The sequence below is a fragment of the Ambystoma mexicanum genome, chromosome 5q (genome assembly GCF_040938575.1).
Source record: "Ambystoma mexicanum isolate Mex_15411 chromosome 5q, UKY_AmexF1_1, whole genome shotgun sequence".
Lineage (NCBI taxonomy): Eukaryota > Metazoa > Chordata > Amphibia > Caudata > Ambystomatidae > Ambystoma > Ambystoma mexicanum.
Window position 1 is genome coordinate 82,946,985 of NC_090933.1, and position 23,253 is coordinate 82,970,237.

General features: G+C 44.2%; 1 protein-coding gene across 1 annotated transcript in view; it reads right to left on the reverse strand.

Annotated features, from left to right (window-relative positions):
* EPB41L4B (erythrocyte membrane protein band 4.1 like 4B) overlaps positions 1-23,253 on the reverse strand; it is a 950,447-nt gene that overhangs the window by 58,100 nt on the left and 869,094 nt on the right. The window contains exons 10-13 of the mRNA XM_069620555.1: positions 19,488-19,557; positions 19,229-19,398; positions 16,682-16,791; positions 2,860-2,890 (exon numbers count right to left, since the gene is read on the reverse strand). Of these exons, the coding sequence (XP_069476656.1) occupies positions 2,860-2,890; positions 16,682-16,791; positions 19,229-19,398; positions 19,488-19,557 (381 nt within the window). The remainder of the gene's footprint in view (positions 1-2,859; positions 2,891-16,681; positions 16,792-19,228; positions 19,399-19,487; positions 19,558-23,253) is intronic.

Genomic DNA, 23,253 nt, shown 5'->3' on the forward strand with positions numbered 1-23,253 from the left:
AATCCTCGCAGCCACTGGGAGCCAGTGCTGAGATTTCAGTCCTGGAAAGATACCATCCCTGGGCTTGAGGCCAAGGGCAAGTCTTGCAGTTTTGTTCTGGATAAGTTGCAGAGGGCGCAGAGTAGAGGCAGGCAGTTTTAGATGGAGGCTGTTTCAATAGCCCAGTCTAGAGAGAACCAGGGCTCTGGAGACGGTGAGCTTCTGGGGGAAGGAGAGGAAAGGAAGAATACCTCTGACGAGGTGTGTGACTTCTTAGAGATGTCAGAGATGTGAGGAAAGAAGGAGAGTGTGGAGTTGAAGATGACCCCAAGGTTTTTAGCCTTGCAGGTGGGAACAGGAAGAGGGCCAAGAGAGGCCGGCCATAGAGCAGGAGGGAGTAGGTGTGCCAAAGAGTAAAATCTCAGTCTTACTGGCATTAAGGCAGAGGTCATTGGCAGCACCAACTTCACCCTCCATCCACTTCTACGTGTTCTCTCTCTGGCACAATATCTCTCTCCTCCCCCCAGGTGGTACTCCTTGCTTCCCATGCCAAAGTGATAACCTTTCTATGCTCCCAAATAATATTGCTTCCCTCTAATACAGCTAAATCCCTCACTCCAGCAACATCTCATTCAGTCTTCAACAAACCGGAATCCCCCTCCATCAGCATACCTTTTCTACTACTCCTACTTTTTCTAACCACAAATCTCCTCCTCCTCCTATCAAAATATCTCCATCCTCTCTACTTCATGCTTCTCCCCCCCTCATCACAAAGCAGAATTCCCTTCAACCTAGTGTCCACCCTAATGCTCTTCTCTTGGGGTGCACAGGACAGCAGTCTCGCAGGCGCCGATGCTCTCCTGCTGACAGCTCTACAAGGACTGACCCAAATGTAGTGGATTGGCTGGCTTTTAAAGCCTGGATCCTGGTCTTCCCTCCTGCAGTGTGGTGCTTATGGTTATGCACCTGTGCACTATTGTCAGTGCTGATCTGTGATTGGGCCATATTTCTTTGATCAGCTAGAACTAGAGGGTCAGGGCCTGAGGGTTATTTTAAGGCCTACTGTAATTTTGGATTTCAGAGTTGCCCTGGATATGCATGATGTCTCCTTCCTTTACCCCTGACCCCTACTGACATTGCCCGTGTCTGGGAGCCTCTGTATATCTAGCATGTGAATTTAAAGTCAGAAAACGCTCTTGTTAGTTTGGGAAGATGTCTGATTTAATTGTAAACCCTTTGCCAAGGGGAAATTACGACTGTTATCCCTACAGCATTAATAGGAACAGGAGAATAGGTTCAGTTTACTTTGCTTCTGTCAAATATGACGTAAGTCAGTTTCACATTACTCGCTCATAGTATTGTATCCACAGACTGTCAGTGCCTAAGGAATAAATGTCTTTCCCCATCCATTGCAAATGTTGCAGTGTTGTTCCCTTGAAGGGAAAGACTTTGAAACCTTTGCTGAATGTTTGGGTCTGGCGGAGGAAGCTTGTGGCTCATCCATACTATTGGAGCTTCTGCCTGTGTATCATACTGTTCTTGGGGTCTGGAGTGGGAGCTGGGGGGTGGGGATATGCAGAGGCTCAAACATGCATACAGTCAGTGGACTTTACCACACCTGGGAACAAGTAGAAATGAGGAGCATGCAGCTGGGGAGGTGGTGGAATAATTAGGTAAGCACCAATGACAAAACACCAAACTTAATGAGGAACTGTCCCCACCAACCAGAATACTCACTGGAGCAAATATTGCCAATGCCTAATTATTAAACGAGGCATGGCTCTCTTGATTGTTATGATCATGTCGCAGAGTATCAGTGGTGTAGCCGAGGGAGAACAAAGAGAGAGGAGTGATGGAATCAGAGGTGTGGTGGCCAGAGAGGCCCCATACTGAGAGTGTTATGGAACATGAGGTTGTTAAGCCAAATCAGCCATACTCTAGAACAGAGTATATCTAGAGGAAAGAGCTAAATAGAGATCCTGCTGGGAGCCTTGTCCCAAGGGCTGGGTAAGAGCCAGGTATTGAGAATGAGAAGCTTAGTAGTATCCTATTGGGAGGTCTAGGCCAGATACTGGTCGTAGTTGAAAAAGCCACCAGCACCACCAACTGAAGCATGACAGATACTTGGGTGGGACGATCATTCTACCCAAAACATTGTAGAGCAATGGAGTGGGCTTGGAGGGGTCTTCTGCAGGTCTTTCCTCAGTAGGAGTTCAATAAGGCTACACATTCCCAGATGACTACATGACATGGGACATATGTGCTGGGCATGTAAAGCTTCCTGAAAATGATTTGAAGAGGGCTCCGGTGGGTAGACACCATGGAACCTTTTGTAGTGTAGGAATTGGACACTGGTTTTGCCTTATACTGCCATCCTGTCACTGTTGTCTTAGAATCTCTCTGAGTTGGCTGCCCAGCCTGCAGGCATTCCTCCAACGCTTTCCCACCGAGAATAAAGATAGGCGTTCAAACATGCCTACGTGTTTTGTGTTCTGTTATATCCATACTCTGAAATGTGTTATACATGCTGACCCTCTTCCTAAATAGCATCGGAAATAGGGGTTTTGTGTCCAGTTCCTAGCAATGCGAAGTTCTGAAGATTCAGTTTTCTTTTTCAACTATGCCATCAGGTCATTGTGACTGCCCCTCTTTGTTCCAGGATTACATTCCCAACTAATGGTGGCTGTTGGCAAACATTAGATGGCAAACAAAGCATTGTCCATTTTTTTCTACAATCAGTCAATTCTTTGCTGGTGTCCATCCTCTCCGCACCATGCGCAGAATGGGCTGCATATCTATTGCGCGACTCATGGCACTTCATTTTCGGGATCATTTGCAACATGCATTCATAAAGTTCCTGCATATCGTGGTTATACTTACCAAAGCTGTGCTGCTTTTCCTGGATTGCTTGCTATTGAAAAGAGAAGGTGTAAGAGAAAACATTAGCATCAGATCTAAAATGGCGTGGCAGGCATGTACAGGATATTTCATTAGAGAAATAGCGGAAAATGTGAAGAGCTCGGGTACCTACTGTAAATCTCACTCTCAAAAACAATCATAACACCAGGTTTATTTTACATAACGTTTCAAGATGGATATCTCACCCTTGTAAGGCCTCCAATAATGGCCCTTTGAAACAAAATGTAATGTATCCATAACATCAACAAAATTGAAAATGTTAAGTGATCACTCCAATAACTGTCTAGATTTAACCAGGGGAGCCGACTTATGAATTTCCCAGGGGGGTGCCCAAATATAGGAAGTGACATCACCGTTAGTTCTATGACCGCATTTGCACGTAGTCGCCAACTTGGTACGAGGGGGGTGGGTGGGGAGCAGAACAGTGGAAACATTGGCTAGCATGTAAAGCATATACTAAAGTCAAGTAAGAAAAGGTTTAAGCCTTCCAGTTGCATTCCAGTAGGCCAACACTGCCCCTACCCCAGCCCTCTATAATCATCCAGGTTGTAGTAGCCCTCAAAAGGCAGAGCAACACAACTAGGATGGGAGAACGAAATGCCATCCCATCCTGTGAGTGTGTCAAACCTCAGAGCAAAGACTGTGCGTATTCTTCCTACCTTGGAGCACAATCTCACTAATTTGGTGCAAATCTCGCAAGTGGGTGCATGGGAATCCCACGTGTGTGTGTGGGATGCAGACCCTGGATCACATGCTCACTTCTTCAGTGTAAAACTCTGGCCAAGGCTCTTTGGGCAAGCATTCAGGATGGGTCTTGCACCTTTAAACAGTGTGATATATTGAGTGGGCATCTCACTCCTTGGAGCATAGTATCACCTATTGCTGGTAATCTCACAACTGAACGTACAGTTTCACTCTTGGTCATCTCAGTGACCCCATGTATTTTAATAGAGTCAGTCTCCCATCTGGGTAGACAATTACATTTCTGTAAAAACACTCTGAATTCTCACTCCAGTTTTCTCGATCTATAGATCCATACCATATTCATTAATGGTGTGTGCAGGGGTGATAACTTGTGTCTGAGAGAGCTCATTCTTTCATTCAGGAGAGATAAAGGGTAACAACCCCCTGTGTGTGGGATCAGCCTCATTTTGCCCCATTGCCCCTCACTCCAGAATGAGTGAGCATGTTTTAAGACCATGCCGATTCTGCTATCCTACAGACTCGAGCCTTCTATCCCTTGCCCCATCACGGCTTCCAACATTCTGAGCGGCAGCTTATGTACAGCAGGCAGCTCGGGACATGCCTGTTGCCAATTCAATGTAGCCAGATACACTATTTAGACACTGGGAGAGTGCCTTGAACCCACATTGGTGGTGAAGAAGCACTCAACATACAGAACACAATGGTATAGTGTTGCAGTCCTGCTGAGAAATGACTATTCGGTCTGTTTAAATGTAAAGCAGAGTGGCTGAGAAGTACACGCACTGTGCCATTAAAAATAAAGAAGCTCTGGTGGGTGGAAGTGCTGCTTGTGTGGCATAAAGAGTATGCAATTCCCTGCGGGGTAGTGTAGGTCATTTCCTGTTGAAGTATAGCAGCCCTATTGAGAAGTGCCATTAAAAGTGAAACTGTCCAGTAGGCTGGATCAGTGCTGCCCCATAAAAGGTGTAGAAGCCTCTGTGAGAAGTGGCAGTACTGTCCCAATGGTGAGAAGTGTAGTAGTTTCACATTAACTATGCTTAAGCACTTTGGGTTATTTAATGGTGCTGCTACATTCTGAGTAATTCCATCCCTTTAAATATATTAGCTCTTGATTAACCACAACAGTGTTGAGTTATTCTGATGAAGATGATGTTAGACTTGCTCAATAATTCTGGTTCTGTTCATTAAATGTACTTCAGATCTTCAGTGTCTCGGGAGGATAGCTCAGGGACAACGTGCTCGCCTTGAAAGCAAGAGGACATGGAGCAACACAGGGTCGATCCCTCGGTCCACACAATACAGGTTCGATCCCTCGGTTCACGCTTAGAAACCTGTGGGTAGTATTACGTGCATTTTATAAATAACCAATTAAAATTAAAATAAATAAATCTGCTGAGAAGTGCTGGAGCCTTGTCAATAAGAGTGGAGCAGCTCAACTGAGAAGTGTTGATGTTGTCCCCTCAAAAGTATAGCAGCCCCATTAAAGGATAGTTCCGGGACTTTTTTTTTATTGTCCCTACGGGTCGGCCATGTGTTTGTAAGCATAAATCGGTAGATCGTAGGAAACTTTCCTATGGACCTTACCCGACTTTTCGCCCATTATCGCACTCGAAATCAGCCTCCATTTTGTGATAATCCTATCATTCCGCCGCATCGACCTGGCTCACCTGCCTTTGCGGCACTAAATCAAATCCCCCGCCCCTGAGCCTGACATCAGCAGAAGCGTACTGCCCATTTCAAGCACGTCTCGTGTCAACAATCGCTGCGCCTCAGCTATTGACGTGTTGCCATGGAAATGGCAGGACGCCTCTTTCCCCAATAAGTATAAACAGACCGTTTCACAACACACAGCAGCAGATTTTCGATTCCATTCCTCTCTCTGTGTTACTTTGAGTATTCTGTGACTCGTTTCAGTGCTCTGGTCAGCTACCTTCGCCGCTTGTAGCCCGTGTGAACACCTGTACCATCTCTGTAAATTATTTTACTATCTTTACCGCACAATGGCCACAATAATGCCGTATATGTACGAGCCCGAGTACACTGAGGAAGAACTACTGGAAAGTCAAGCACGCGAAAACGATGGGGATTCGGACGGCAGTTGGGAGGACCAGTCAACGGATGAAGAGCCTGGACCATGTCGCATGGACGGCGTCTCCACCTGGTGCACGTGCAATCGGTGCGAGCTAATGCCAACTGAGGAGGAGAACTGCTGCTGCCGTGAAAATTCCGGGTGCTTGGCCTACATTTCGGAAAGCGAGCAAAGTCTGCAGGAAGGCGAGCAAAGTCCGCAATGCATCACCGAGCTGCCAGAGTTCAGGGAAGCCTGCCTCTCACGGACCGTGTTGAGGATGATGATGGTGCTTATGCACGAACTTCGCGGCACTGTTCGTCCGCGTAATCCGAGTAACGAGTAAGTATACTCTGTTTGTGATGTCAGTGATGCCACCACTATTTCATGGTCGTCTCCCACATATAAAATTACATTTACATATCATTCGAACGCATGTAAATTTGTTCCATATAGTGCATTTTCTAGATATAATTTTTTTCTAAGAAAAATGACATGTGTTACCTGAATCGACATTGATAAGAAAGTTTGGTCAGTTTAATACAGTTTGCATCTTTTTTTTTCACAGGTGGTACAGGCTGGTGGCCTATCGTTGCTTCACTTGGTGGCTTCACGGGAGGCTCGGACACCGCGTTCGGAGAGTAATACCTGCCTGTGCGGTACTTGCCATTAGACAACATTTCCCCAGTGACAGTGGACAATACCGCGGATTTTCCCTCGATGTGCTGCAACCTCAACTTTACAATGTGTAATGTTTATTATTTATGTTTAATTAAAATCTAAAATAAAGCCCAACATATATTTTAACAATGGTTGTTTTGATTTTTTAAATGAATCTAGTGTATATTCTCCTGGGAGGGTGAGGTATTTATAAACTCACCCCCCTGCATTCCATGTAGTAGATCCTGCAGCCATCCTCTTACATTCAGTTAGATGGCCTCTCCTTGGTGAGGCCCTGCGGCAAACGGGTCTTGTCTGCACGACCACCGCCCCGATCCACCCCCCGCCCTATCAAAGGCAGTTCGCACCGGGGTACTTGTGCTGGCAAGTGGAGCTGTCAGGGAGCGATAAAGGCCAAGAGGTGCCAAAGACCATGTACACTTCAAAGTGGTCTATAGAGCATGGGTTGTTGTTCCCATGTCTACCTCCAGACCCCGTGTCTCCTGCCAAGCATCCCCCCTCACGCTGGACGGCCCCCTGCAATCCACATAAGTGTGTCTCCATTCACGAGTCTTCCTGTGTCTTGTCTGCACGACCACCGCCCCGATCCACCCCCCGCCCTATCAAAGGCAGTTCGCACCGGGGTACTTGTGCTGGCAAGTGGAGCTGTCAGGGAGCGATAAAGGCCAAGAGGTGCCAAAGACCATGTACACTTCAAAGTGGTCTATAGAGCATGGGTTGTTGTTCCCATGTCTACCTCCAGACCCCGTGTCTCCTGCCAAGCATCCCCCCTCACGCTGGACGGCCCCCTGCAATCCACATAAGTGTGTCTCCATTCACGAGTCTTCCTGTGTCTTGTCTGCACGACCACCGCCCCGATCCACCCCCCGCCCTATCAAAGGCAGTTCGCACCGGGGTACTTGTGCTGGCAAGTGGAGCTGTCAGGGAGCGATAAAGGCCAAGAGGTGCCAAAGACCATGTACACTTCAAAGTGGTCTATAGAGCATGGGTTGTTGTTCCCATGTCTACCTCCAGACCCCGTGTCTCCTGCCAAGCATCCCCCCTCACGCTGGACGGCCCCCTGCAATCCACATAAGTGTGTCTCCATTCACGAGTCTTCCTGTGTCTTGTCTGCACGACCACCGCCCCGATCCACCCCCCGCCCTATCAAAGGCAGTTCGCACCGGGGTACTTGTGCTGGCAAGTGGAGCTGTCAGGGAGCGATAAAGGCCAAGAGGTGCCAAAGACCATGTACACTTCAAAGTGGTCTATAGAGCATGGGTTGTTGTTCCCATGTCTACCTCCAGACCCCGTGTCTCCTGCCAAGCATCCCCCCTCACGCTGGACGGCCCCCTGCAGACCGCATAATGCCACGACATATACACGTCATTCATTCACAAACACACCCCTGTTTCGAATTCTTTATAACCCACTTCATATTTCTAATGAGAACTTCTTTGCGCTTTGCTAGTCAACCCGTGAAGGTGCTGGTTATCTGCTCTTCGTCTCTGTGAACTTCCGTGACCACTTTGAGCAAACTCGTCAGTTTGCAACCTGTGAACTGCTCCCTGTTCTACGACAAGAAACTACTCTGATCCCTGCATCTAACTGTTTGTTCGTCAAGGTAAGTCCATGTACCATAATCATTTTGCGTCCAATTTTTTAATTTATATCTATTTGCTAGTAGTCATCAAATTGCATCCATGTTTTCTTTTCGTTCACGACAGTACATGCAAGGAACTAGTCACATGTTCTGAGTTTAGTCAAATTACTTTTTCTATTTTTTGAAAGTTATTGAAATACTTATCCGCATGTGAATAACATGTATAGTTCCAAGAACCAAAACGGACCTTGCATTGAACCTTTTATGTGTCATTTAATGTTTTAACACATTGGTATTCATAGAGAATTGTTGATCTTTACTTTTCAGAACTTTCCATAATGCCTGCCTGTTCCATTGGCGGTTGCCCTTCGAAGACCCATAACAAATCTGAAGGTACTATAATGCATGTTTTCCCTAAGACAATAGATCAGATAAGAGAATGGGTCCGATATTGCGGATATCCAGCCTCTGAGATAGAAAGTAGAGTCCTAGAAGTCTTTGCGGACAAGAGGGGTGATCGATACCGCATCTGCAGCAGGCACTTTAGCCCAGACATGTACTCCACATCATTGCTAATAAGGACGAAAACACCGCGAGCGAGGCGAAAATTGCTCTCAACCGCTATTCCCACTCTATTCGTCCACATCCCTCCACTGGTGAGTCAAGTTTACGTATTTATCTCTCGGCATTGCGGTAGTGTGTAGCATTAGCTAACAATAATTTCCCCATTTATGTATCCACTCAATATGAAGGCTGAAGATTCTCCATCCGTGTCGTTATTGCAGTCATCAGCCACTTCAAGCGCCTATCGGGTAATCATACTTAGCTATTCTGACACTGACTTGTTTTAGGCATGTAAATCAATAGTTTTAATTGATCGTGTAATTATTTTACCTAATGGTACACCACAGTACTCGTCCTCTAGTCTTTGTTTTCAGTTATAATTATTGTTATCCAAAATAATGCAAGTACTGTCTTTCAGGGAGATGCTGAGGAGTCCAACGCATTGACGACAACCGTAGATGTCACTCAGATGCTCGAGGTACGTTTCCGGACAGTTCCATCGATGGAGATCATCAGATCTTGCATTCTTGTAGCGTGATTGTTACACACAATGTTTCTTTCGTTTTTAGCCATTGGTATGTCCTTCTGTCGTCGCCCTCCTATGTGTCTTCTTTTTTCAATATTGTGTTCATTACTAATGAAAGTCCTATGTTTCAGGGAGTCGATGGAGCATTAGTCCAAGAGGAAGGGGGAGCATGCAGTTACGGGTCGGCGCAACAGCTTGCAGAAGTGTGCACCGCAGTTACAGCGTCCCTTGATGTTCTTATGCATTTCGAGGTATGGATACTGACAGATCAATCATGCGAGATCAAATGACGTGATTACATCCGCTATACTTCCTTCTTTATTAACGCAAGTACTATGTTTCAGGGAGCTGACGGAGCTTCTTCAACAAGAACATCACCCCTAGTAGTTGATGCAGATCTCTGGGTGGTGACACTTCCAACGATGGAGCAAATCGAATCATATTTGGATATCCATTATTTATTTTAGACAACTGATCATTTGTGCAGGTCTATTTAGATGAGCCGTTGACGCCTGCAGAAAGTTTATGTTCTTTTAAACAAAATAGAAAACCATACTAATGCAATTACTGTGTTTCAGGGAGTTGCTGAAGCGTCATCTTCAATAATATCATCAATGGAAGTCTATGCGGAGCCCGAGGTATGGATCTTGACAGTTCAATCTAACTAGATCAACAATGCGTGAACTATTGTCGTTTGAATGTTCTACACAATGCGTTCATTCGTGTTTTGCTATTGAGATGTACGTATGGGTATTGGTCCCCAAGTACATTTTGTGTTTTCAATATTATTATACATACTAATGAAAGTTCTATGTTTCAGCGAGTCGATGGAGCCTCAGTGAGTGATGGATGTGCTTATCATGAAAGTATAGTCGTTGCAGCGCGAGAGGAAGTGGAGACATGCACACACGAGTCGGAGCAACAGCGTCCAGATGTTGAAGTTCGAGGAAAGAAAGTTTCAAAGAAAAGAAAGCAAAAGAAGGTTAGTGTCCTGTTCACTATATTATGTTGTCTTTCACTGTCAATAGTTCAATACTGTAAGTTGTGTTTAAACTGAACATCCCTTTTCTAATCTGTCCTCTAGTTGCGAGTGGGTGTAAGAACTAGATCTACACAGACAGTGAAGCGAACGAGAGATGTTGCTTGTCAAACCTTTTGGCAGGGACTTGAGACTGGAGATGCATCGTGCCAATGGGAAGAATATGAAGTGATTGACAACGGAGCTATACCACCACCAGCCATTGATAGTGAATGTCCTCCTGGTAGTTTGGATGCAGTCGTAGATCAATTCACAGAATCCACACCCGCAAAAAATAAGAGCACGCGAAAGTTGAAGACATTGTTTTTTTCTCCCATCTCCGGACAAGGAACAGATGTTGCAATGGAAGAGAATGAAGTGGACGACAATGAAACACCATCAATATCACTCAGCATAGCGGAAGACGATATCAGAGATTGTACCTTTCATGCGAGTGACATGTCCTCAACGTTACAGGCCGAACCAGCTGGGATGCAGAGTGACAGTATAAGGAAAGAGGCCAAATTCATTGTATTCGATAGCTGTTTGATGGATATTATTATGATGATGAAATGTGGGCATTGGGTTGGTGGGGAAGTATGTGGGGAGCCATTGATTAATGTGACTCGTGCAATTCGAGGCACTAACCTTAAAATACATGCCACCTGTACACAATATCATCCGTTCGCATGGTCTGCACAACCCATGCTGGGGCAACTGCCAGCAGGCAATCTACTTTGTGCAGCGGCCGCACTTTTTAGTGGTTCAAGTTTTAAAAAGTTAGAGTATTTCTTTCAGTTTGTGGGAATCCATTTCATTGCGAAAACTCAGTTCTACAAATACCAAACCGATTATCTATTTCCAGCCATTAGCGAAGCTTGGAGAATGGAAAAAATGTCTATTGAAAGTACATTCGCGGGCAAACGGTTCAGGCTAGCCGGTGATGGACAGTGCGACAGCCCAGGATTTTCAGCCAAGTACTGCACCTACCACTTTCAGGACATGGAAAGTAAGAAAATTGTGAGTTCGGTGGTCGTGCAGGTGTCAGAAAGTACATCCTCAGTGGCCATGGAGAAAGTTGGCTTTGTAGCATCATTGCAAGAACTACAATCGCGGGGAATGGTGATCGACCTGATAGCCACGGACAGACACGTTTCAATTGCCAAGACAATGAGAGAACAGTACAAAAATATAAATCACCAATTTGACGTTTGGCATCTTGCAAAATCAATCAATAAAAAATTGTCGGCTGCAGGAAAAAAAAAAGATATGCAAGGTATTTCACAGTGGTCCAAGTCAATCAGCAACCATCTTTGGTGGAGCTCAAAAACATGTGAAGGGTCGTTGGAAATTCTACTGGAAAAATGGCGGTCAGTAATGTTGCACTGTAGCAACGTACATCGATGGTCGACAAATGAGCATTTCCACAAATGTGAACATGGCCATTTGTCCACAGAGGAGGCACGGAAGAAGAAGTGGTTGATTCCTTCATCACCCACTCACAAGGCCATTGAAAAGATTGTATTTGATAAAACTATAACAAGAGATTTGAGGGGACTCACGGAATTCTGCCACACAGGAGATTTGGAGGTGTTCCACAATATGTGCCTAAAGTACAGGCCCAAAAGATTGCATTTTGGCATGGAAGGCATGATAAATCGGACTCTTCTAGCGGTCTTGGCACATAACCATAATGTTGGCCGTCAACAAAGTAGGACGACCGGAACTTTAGGGACGCTTCGCTACAATAAGGCCTTCACTAAAAGAAGTAAACAATGGGTGATCAAACCAGTGTTTGAGGATATGCAATATGAGTTTATTGAGAGACTTATCGTAGATGTCCTCGATAGGCACATACATGGAGTGGTGAACGAACCTATGCAGGGGACAACTGCATTGCCACCCAACATTGCCTCTGTTCCATGTCCACCTAAAGCAGAGCTCATTGAGAAATACACATCACGGTTTAAATGATTGTAATTCGAGTGTCTGTTCTCTCGAGTCTCCTCATGTTGCAGGCCCATTGCAATTAAACCAAACAGTAATATAAATCATTTTTACAAAAATTATAGAATGTTTCCGTATTACAAACACATGGCCGACCCATAGGGACAATAAAAAAAAAGGCACGCAGACAAGATGCCCTTACACTAACTGGAGCTAACTAGAAATGTGTGCTCGCTCAAAGTGAAGGTCAGCTGCTTTGATGTTTTGCTCGGGTGGCGGAACGGCCCACGACCCAATATAAGGTTCTATTGTGATTTGACCTTGACAGGCCGGGACCATCCTGAAAGACTAAGAAAAGATAATGAATAAAATTTCAGAAACGAAACGATGAGCCACGTTCATTAGAAGAAGTAACGTCGGCAAAGAAGGAGTGGTGTTTCGGGTCTGCCCTACACAGAGACACAATGGAAAATGCAAATATAATGTAAGTAACTTTTGATGAGTTTATACCGCAAATTCATTACTATACAGTGGCTTTAAAGACGGGTTCAGTTGTACTTGTTCGTTCTATGTGGCATAGTGTTTTCTACCGCGCACTATCTGGAGGAGAAACATCTGCTTTTACTGAAGCACCTCAAAACCTTCCTCTTTGCTTCTGCTTTCTCTCTCTCTCTCCCTCTCCCCTGCTACAACTGGTCCACTGTCTGCGACCTCGGTCCTGGGCCCTTCCACTCTCCACCTGCACTGCCTCCCTGTCAACCCCTGCACTGGGGGACTGTCTCAGTATCCTACAGCCCCCCCTTCCCAGCACTTGTTCTGCACTTACCTTTCACTTGCCACCAGCTGGCCCTATTTATTTATTATTTTATGCTACTTACCTTGTACTCCACTCCCCCCCCCTCCATGCCTCGCCACGCCTTTAAACACTTGTGTACACCCAGTAGCGCTGTCCTCGCTATGAAATGAATAATTTTAATAAGGATCTGATGGTGAGACTAATTTCATTTTTTATGTTTTTAGGTACATCATTCACTACTGTCTGTGTCACGAGTACCAGACACCGGCGGACGGCTTCTACAGCCGCCAGTTGCTTCTCCGCGTGAACAACGTTACCACCCTAACCATTTTATGGGACGATCGCCAAGTACAAGTATGCCCTTACGCGGTACTAACGGTTAGATGCAACATACCTACCGTTGTGGTGGCCTAGTGCCTCGTTGTTGGAACAGCCATGCGATTATCAGTGCGACAGAAGAGCTTATTTTTATCGTAAACCAACACCCTGTGTACTGCACACGAACATCGCTTCCCTCAAGACGAACTAATTTGGATCGAGAGCAAAGAAAAATGCAAATCGCTGAATATTCTCTAAACATTTGATGTCCAATAAACGTACTTTGCCAAATGTACAATCTTGCCGTTTGCTTTTAAACCACGGTTTCACATTCCGAATTGTGGTGCTGTATTGTGAGATGCTCTAAGACCCTGTGTACAGCAAAGGACCATCGCGTTCCTCAATACGAACTTTTTGGAACATGAGCAAATAAAAATGCAAATCGCTGAATATTCTCTAAACATTTGATGTCAAATAAATGTACTTTACCACATTTACAATCTTGCGGTTTGATTTCAAAGTACAGTTTCATATTCCGAATTGTGGTGCGCTGTATTGTGAGCTGATCTGTGTTGATTTCCGGGGTCTGTGTGGAGTCGCGTAGAAGACGCCTGGGCGCGTTTGCCTACGCAGCTCAGTCACGTCACGGATAGAGGCGGGGAATATGAATGTTTTGATAAAGTCTGTTTCAGGGGCGGGGGATTTGATTTAGTGCCGCAAAGGCAGGTGAGCCAGGTCGATGCGGCGGAATGATAGGATTATCACAAAATGGAGGCTGATTTCGAGTGCGATAATGGGCGAAAAGTCGGGTAAGGTCCATAGGAAAGTTTCCTACGATCTACCGATTTATGCTTACAAACACATGGCCGACCCGTAGGGACAATAAAAAAAAAGTCCCGGAACTATCCTTTAAGATGAACTGCATTGCCTCAACAAAAAGCATATTATTACAATTATAGAAGCTCTGTTTAGCGAGCTGAGTACCACCAGCATTGCCCCATTTCAAATATGGCAGCACTAGTAGAAAATAGATTACACATTTCTGCTGAGAAGTGCTGTTTTGTCTCTTTAAACGTATAGAATCCCATTAGCTCTGCACTATTAGGCCCTGCAAGTACTGTCCCATTGAATGCTATTGCACTGAACAAGGTCAACAGTATGGCAAGGTTTATACTGGGTTCTATGTGATAATTCTGCATTTTGAAGAACAAATACAAAAAAGACAGATTTATTTCGGCTGAGTTGTGTGATCTTCAAAAGGCCGCATTATCACATTCTACTGCCCCAACACCCAGCTAAACCCCGCCAAGAAGGTGATCCCACCTCAACCCACCCTCTCCCATGCTGTTACCTTCCTTAGAATTCAGGGGAGTTACCTCCCTCAACGCCTCTGTTTCCCGCCCATAGCATAGCATTCACCCTCACCACGTACACACTCAGAGACATGCAAACAGTCTCATTTACCCTCTCCATGCCACCTCCCTTCGCATATGCAATGCGAAGGGAGTTGGCATTGAAGGACAGACCTGCTTTGCATCTGTGCCTTCATTTCTAAAAATCGTTTTGGGTTGGGTGTACATTTACATCTGTGCACCCCTCTTGCCACACTAGCAGTCACTCCGCCATACGCCAATGGATGGCTCGAGCTGCCTGATGTTAAATTCCTCCAAGAGAGAAATTATTTCGCCTGGCTTCTAATGCCAACCCCCCCTCTGCTATCCCTTAACACCTTTACTCCCGACCTCCTCACTGCGTCACCCAAGGCTCACAAGCGTTGGGTCCTTTTTGACAGCGACTTCACTGCCACTGCTGCTAGTCTTAGAAAACAAATTTGTCCGACTTCACCTACCACTTGGCCAAAATACTAATCTCCACCCTACTCCTTTGAAAATGAGATTGCTGATCTACCCTGCTAATGTGGCTCCCCTCTACTCTTTTGCTACCCTCAACAAAGTACTCAATTATGCCACTCGCAATCATCAATCCTATCCCACCTCAGCCCCCCCCACCATTATGCCAGATGACTTTCAATATGAAATGACTTGCTTTTCATGTATCTACGTCTCGTTTACAAATCTATTCACGGCCCTGTCCCCTGGTACCTTGCTACCTGCATCACTTTGTACTCCCAACCCTTGGGCCCTCTGCTCCTCAACTTTCAACAACCTCTTAGTCCCTCGCCCCCCTGCATTGCCTCCTCATTGCACTCCTTCTCCCTACTGGCCTCCTATTACTCGAACGCTCTTTCATCTGGAATCAAAGTCATTCAAATCCATGGAACTATTTAGTAACTCTTATTTGACTTTCTTGGCAGTAGGTCCACCTGCAAACCTGCGAAGGGGCACCCTTGACCACCACTACATCACCCAGCCAGTATGCCCTAGTGCGATGAGAAACTATATTTAAATTCTATTCTTGTACAATATTATATTAAGTATGCCTCCCTGTCACCAAATAACACTTTCCCAGGATATATAGTTCCAATGCATTATCGCTACAGTACATAGCTCGCCCTCAACAATACCATACATTAAATTATTAAAGGCCACCTGAAGGGGACTGCCTCCCCTACCTGTAAAATTGTTCTATGTATGGCACTTCTTGTAGCACCATACAGCCTACCAAATAAATACAGACTACAAACACCTTAGAGCCTGGAGTAAAACCCTGACATCCACTTCTCTCTCCCCTCCCCAAAGTCATTTTTATTCCACCACACATTGAATTTAAGGGCCAGTTATTTTATTTCTGCTTGGGATATTGCAGTGTTTTGTGAAAAATTGTGTGTGATTCTAACAAGCTGCAAACAAAACCAGGGACTCTCTGGCATAGTATGTTAAAACGTTACGCACTCTCTCCCACTACAACATACCTTAGTCATCCTTTTTCTTGAATACATAAAGGGCTCCGTAAGCACACTGTGCCCATAGTCAAATTCAGTTTAAGGTTCTATTTCATACTCTTCCCAGGCCAATAACACACTTCACTATTATTTAACTTTGTTGGCAGCAGGCCACCAACCTCCTTTTTATTATCAGTAACAATAAAACAAAGCAATACACTTAGTAAAAAAAGAGTAGAAACCACTATAATTTGACCACCCACCCATTTAACAATAAGCATGGGATGGTAATAAAGGTCATCATTTAACATGGCTTCTGAGGAATGCAAACAAAATAGAAGATTTAGAAAGCCACTCACACAACCCTGGAATCAACACTCCCACAAGGTAAAACATATAATCAACTTCAGCAAAATGCTACTTTTAGAATGGAGCCTTGGGGAAAAGCTTGGGATGCCGGGATGCAACCCATCTCCTACGCTTATCAAGCTAATACTCCTAGTAAGATGTACAGCAGTTGGAAGTGGCAGACAAAAGGAGTGTTGAGAGACAACGAGGGGGACACGATTGTGTGCTTGACTGTAGAGCTGATCAAGCAGCTTAGGTATTTTTATATTACATATGTTGCTTCTCTAGAAACAGCAGCTAAGTGGTCTGACCTGCCTGTATCCAGAATTGACTAAAACAACTTACGGTAGACTGATAATAAATTAATGGCGTAATGTATAAAAATAACCTTTGTATGTGGAATGTCTCCTTGATGGATAACGCTTGCTAGGTCGTCGCTCAAAAGTGCTGGTTCTTCGTAATCGGCCTGCGTGTGTTGCTTGGTATTCTGTCCTTCCACTTAAAAAGAGACACATGGTTATCAGTCAATGCTTTCAGCAATGTTTATTGCATTTGAGGACAAGGTGTGTACATTTATTATTCTTATACATTTCCTGGAGTACAAATGGGAAACTGAACTCATCAACAGTAAGAGCAGGTTAACCAATAAGAACCAAGTGGTCGTCCAACAAAGTCCTTCCTTTTTCATCCAGTTCACCAATTGTTTATGCAAATATTGCAGACATGATGTTTGGTGATGGTGTATTGATTCTGTGACTAGTAGAGGTATATCAAACAGTTTATGAAATTAAATCATGCTTCTTGATTCACTAATTTGGTAGTTTGAGTCAAGTTGGTGTTCAATCGCTTTCTGAAGTTTTCTGGGTCAAATGAAAGTGCCATTCGCATTAGCTGCAACTAGCAGCATGTTGCGAAGAATACCAGAAACATGCAGTGGTAGCTGTATCTTGGATTGCAAATGGGTTGCTGGGTACCCAGGGTGGAGAAAAGTGTAGCAGCAACGTCACAAACTGGCCTAGCATAAACATCTGTCAATGAAAAAGCTGAACCCCGATTAAATAAGATGGCACTGAATGGAGCCAAGAAATTTGACTGCTGGCAAATGGGTTCATTTGAGCAGATATCAGTTTGAGTGGACACAATAGGTGTGAAGCCTAGGGAGGCACATTATCTATTCAGATAATAATAAGATTTTATATCATTTCATGTTGTAATCCTTCTGTTTCTAGGAGCTATAAGAATTGATGGTGTTATCCAAATTAATGGTAATCAATTCATTGACCAGGGGTACATGAAGAGTGAAGTTGGACCTCTTGGTATTCAAACCTGTGATTGCAAGTTGCATTGAGATTTCGGTGTCAAGTGATTAACTTGCTGAGATATCTGATGGGCTAAAATATAGTCAGCATAGTCAATGACAGAGGAAATGTCAGGATGGTCAATGACAGAGAAAAGGAAAGGTCAAATGTTGACTTGTCTTTGGACCATGGCTTATTGGTCTTGTACGCACAGGGGACCGATGATGCCTTGCCTGACCTTCTTATTAGAAGGTCAGACTAGGCATCATCACCTGCTCCTAGACTGTTGTGCCTGCATCCAGTAGACCAATCATGGGAAGGGGTGCACCTGTTCCTCTGTAGTCTGTCCTCTCCCTCACACTCTCCTCTGAAGCAGAAACAAAAGGCTGGATCACAAGAACATGCTAACAGGGTTTGTGACATTATTATGCATTCATAATGATGTCACAAACCCTTTTAGTGGGTGCTTGTGATCCCGCCTTTTTTTCTGCTTCAGAGGAGAACGTGAGGGAGAGGACAGACTACAGAGGAGGAGGTGCAGGACTAGTTGATGGGAACCCAAAACTGACAAAATGTGTTAACAATACAACAAATGTTCCAAACCATTAATAGCCTGTCAGGAGCTTGTACCTGTTTAGAATCACATGGTACATATAGTATGCCATGTAATGGTTGGTTAGAAGTACTAAAAGATGTTTAGTACACAGTTGTTTAGAACAAAGTGAAAGTAAGGTGTTGACAGGGGTGGGCCAGTCATACTATCCCAATCCACAAGTAGGAGTGTACCCACAATGCTTTGCAGAGTTGACAGCCTCAGCTTGTTTTTTCCTGCATGTATGTAATTGTGAGGTAACTGTGTGTGCTCTATTAGAGAAGAGATCAATGTCAGTACTATATCTAAATGTAATTATGGCAACTAAAACACACCTGTTAAGGTTGCATACCACACTTCCCGTTGTGATGTGTACACAATGGGCAAGGAGACCTGGACATGCTCGTCACAGGAATCCCTTGGTGAGGCTTCCCCTTTTGCCTGTGCACAAGCTTTAACAGTGTTTGAGCGCTTAGCAACCAGCTTTATTGCTCTATTGCATGCTAGGTGATCTTTAGCCTTGATAGAAGCCCTTTCCTTCCACTCCGGACCACTAACTTTTGTGGCAGCCCCCCTACAAACAATAGAGTCCTGCGCTAAGGGTTCCGATTCTGCACTTGGATTCTTTTCCCATTTAAACATCACACTACAAATAGGTGGCGCAAAGTGTCCATCTTTTCTGGGATTCTATACAAACTCCAAATCACAAACATCAGTAGAACAAAGGATGTAAAGCACACCGATAGCAAGGAGTGATATATCACAGAGGACTGACATGCAAACCCTGATTTTTCTCGCAGTGTAAATTGTTGAAAAAGAATCTAGCGGCCACCTCAAGTGGGACCATTTTCTATCACTTGGGATGGAGGCAGATGCACATGAGAGAATACATTTGCACACTGATTTTTTTGTTTATTGCTGCAACAGGAAATTCAGAGCAGCACCGGCCCAGTGTTTCCCTGCATTATGTCAACTTGCAGTTCCAGCAAGGAGGACAGAAAGGACGGTGCATTAAAAGAGTGGGCCACGTTGTAACTTGAAATACCTGAATCGGAAGCGGGATCCTAGGCGTATGAAGTCAGACCTATCCGGTTTACTGTTGGCTGGCGTTCGCAACCTAAAGAATGCATGGTGTTCCACTGCACACTTCCAGAGATGCTTGCACACTTTGGAATTGTCTAGCCGGAAAACAAATGTATGCTCCTGTTCTCTCCCCTAAATGAGAAGTTAAACAAAGTTATAAAACCGGTACACTTGGTAGTTTCCTTCCAAAATCCACAAATATGTACATTTAAACGTGCTACCTGATCATCATCTTCTACAACCACAAGTGTCAGCTTGCTTTTTTTGAAGTCCATTTTAGTGATTTTTGGCCTGAAAATAAAAGAAGAGTATACATTGCATTTTAAATCTCAGAAATGTATTGTGCAGACAACAGAATGGAAAGAAAATGATTGGGAACACTAAACATCGTTGTAGATGGATGTTTTGGAGTAAATGGAGCATTTTATGGATGTGGCGATAAAGACAAATTGCTTCCCATTTTATATCATTGCTACGAAAAAAATCTTAGCTCCCATAACATTTATGTTTTTCAGCCTCCGGTAATCTTTATGAACACTTGTAAAAAAAACTGCAGACCCGAGAGAACAACCATTGAAAATGTACAGTTTTACTTATCGCTAGCAAAATCATATCGTTTTCGGAGGAGGGAGACAGTGGGCTTGCTGCAGGATACTGGCGTCTTGCACATATTAATCATACATGTTCATTTTGAAATAAAATGAGTAACATTTATTCTTGCTAACAATATACATTTAAAACCATAGTAGTGTAACAATGCATTCGTATTTTTAAATTATTAAAACAAATTGACAAAGGTGCATGTTTTATATAACCGTTCAACAGTTTGTACTGTGTGTAAGGTACCTGGTTAGAAGTTGTTTATTTATGCAGGTCCTTGCCCGCCCAGTTAGTTGCACACCTGCACTGCCTCTTGGCAACCCTGCACGTGGGTCTGTATATGCATTCCTACATTCCCTTTACCTGCACTTATCAGACACTTGCTGCCTCTGCTTAACCCTTGCACTGCCACCTGCTGGCTGCACTACTTGTTTTTGATCCTGTGTCCTACACTGGCCCTTCCTCCCCTTCCCCTGGCACTTTTCCCCTCCGTTCTCCTCTGCACTGGGCGATCTCAATGTCACTAGGCCTAGTAAGATCGTTGTCTTTGTCCTCCCTTTGTTTACCCTCCCTTGCCTCGTTGCGCCTTAAAACGGCTGTGTATAGGCGCGTTATAAATGTCATGTCATATCACTATTTTGGGACTGCATTTATGTTGGAGACTTTCTGGAGTGCAACTCCAAAAGATTGGAACACAGTTTTACACTGACAGGTTTTTTTTTTAACAATGTTTTATTTTGTATTATTTTGCAACAGAGTATTTTGTGGACTGCCTCTGCTCTGCTCTCTCTGTAGTAAGCCCAAAAACCTAGTATGATGTTACTTGCACTAGGGTTCAATGTGGGATCTCTCCTTGCTAGGCTGATAGCACTGCCAAAGCTTTGCATTGTGTAGAGAAAGCATACTACCACCTATAGAACATTCTGCTTGAAACAAAACTAAACAAAAAGGGACACACACACACACACACACACACACACACACACAAAGGGACAGCTATAAGCAGTCTCACAGATGAAAAACCTTGCACGCATTGGAAACATGGCAAATTATCACATCCCCCAATTCTCTTCATCAATGACTGTTGGGATGCTTGGATGAGGTGAGGAACCCCTTCTCCCTCCATGTGTTTTCACAACACAAATTGAGGAAGAAACGTCTGTGAGAAAACTCCAAACTTTTCCTTTGATGTGCATTGCAGTTAACGGTGTATCCCTATGCTCAGTTTACATCAAGTGTCTGCTCAACTAAACAAAAAGGGACACACACACACACACACACACACACACACACACACACACACACACAAAGGGACAGCTATAAGCAGTCTCACAGATGAAAAACCTTGCACGCATTGGAAACATGGCAAATTATCACATCCCCCAATTCTCTTCATCAATGACTGTTGGGATGCTTGGATGAGGTGAGGAACCCCTTCTCCCTCCATGTGTTTTCACAACACAAATTGAGGAAGAAACGTCTGTGAGAAAACTCCAAACTTTTCCTTTGATGTGCATTGCAGTTAACAGTGTATCCCTATGCTCAGTTTACATCAAGTGTCTGCTCATGGGCGACCATGGTCTCTGGGTCGAGTCATGAACATCTCATCCAATGACCAATTTGTCAGTCAACAGGGAGAAAATGAATAAGCCTGGTTAACTCAAGCATCCCACACGCAGTAAATTATCAGCCACTTTAGATCCCCTGAAAAAGCTGCCTTTGATGTGAGAAATACCAGGTGGCTGCCGCCTAAGGTATCACTGGCAGAGCGGATGCAGTGGGGCATCAAATTGGTCCAATCATCATCTGGCCCCATGTGGTACTTCAACCAGAACAACTGCTAACTTGTTGCCACTTTCTGATTCCATGTTCTAGATGCATCAACCTGTGATCATCTAGAACCTCCTGCAACATGTTCCACCCTGAGGTGGTGCATGTTGCTCAAGCGCCTGGATCCTACTGGGAACAGGAAGACATTCCTATGTGCCTGCAGAAATGCTCACTGGAACAGAATGATGAGTGCTAACACACGCCTTCAGATGATGATGTGAAAGCCCCTGTCATTGGAGGCAAAAAAGGCAATCTTGCAATGCTTGCATTACTCGTTCGCTTGGGGTTTCTCTGATTACCGAAGCAACGTATGGTTTACCATGGCGTTCCTGTTCCTGAACTGTGGTACTAGTGCAGACAGACATTTTAAATTCTTAATGAAAATATTGTTAGCTCAGCTGTTTGTTTACTTTGTGCAAATCATTTATGGGCCTGAACCTCACACGAATGATCTTCTCAAAGACCAATATTATGAGTACACTTTGTGATAATGTTCTTGGATTATAGAAGTCGATTTTACTCTTTATACAGGGTCACTCATTTCTGGCTCTTGTGGATGCCGAGGAGCCCGAGAAAGAGCAACAACAAAGTTGACCAACTTTATTGGTTTACATGTTTTAAATATTTCTAGTATTCATTTTGTGAGGTTTTCCTTTTCATTACTGTAGATAACAAACACTTGTAGTGTGCTGCTGGAAGAGGAAAGGCGATTTGGTTGGACGGAGTAAGACCGAGGGTGATGACTTGTGACTCTGTGCTCACCGCCAGTAGAAGATCTCACAGTTTTATTTTTTGTATTTGTTTTTCTTGTCTTGCCAGGTAAAAACATCTGTATCCAATGCAAAGGTTACGTTCCCAAGACACCCTTCAGGACTGGTTGAGGCCCTCTTTATAATGGAGAGTAATTTAGAACTGAAACATCATCACAGATATGTTTCCCTATCGCAGTGTTTTGTTCATCAATAGCGAGTGCTGTGGTTTTCATGATGAAAACAACCTTTGCCAACAACTGTTTCTATAATAGGTTGGGCTGTAATGAAAAGCACAGGCCACTATATCAGGCAGATCACTATGCTGCATCCATAGGTTATGGCAATCATCTGCTCCATCACCCATGTGCATTCACACACAAAGAGGAGATGTCTGCCTTTTACCATACTTTTGGTTGTGGTTGGACCTCAGCATTTACAGAAACCTAGGACAGACCGATTTCGGCCATCTTAAAACACACATTCTAGATTATAGAGCTTGCCTCTCTGAAATATCTTGGTGTGGACATTGGAAACAGCGAGATGGATGTGCACTATGAAAGCACGCTATGCAGCAGGGTGAACTGTTTGGTAGCACAGGCAAAACTGATGTTAAAGAGGTAATGCAAATATACAATGATACCAATCATTGATTTTTAGTGTAAAAAAGTAACTCCCATCTTGACGTATGGTTAGGAAGCAATGTTGGCACTAACACACAGCTTATGGCCAAAACATGTAGTGTTCTTTTAGAGGAAGGTACTTGCCCTGCCAAATGCGACCCCAATTCAAGCTATCAGAGTAGAGC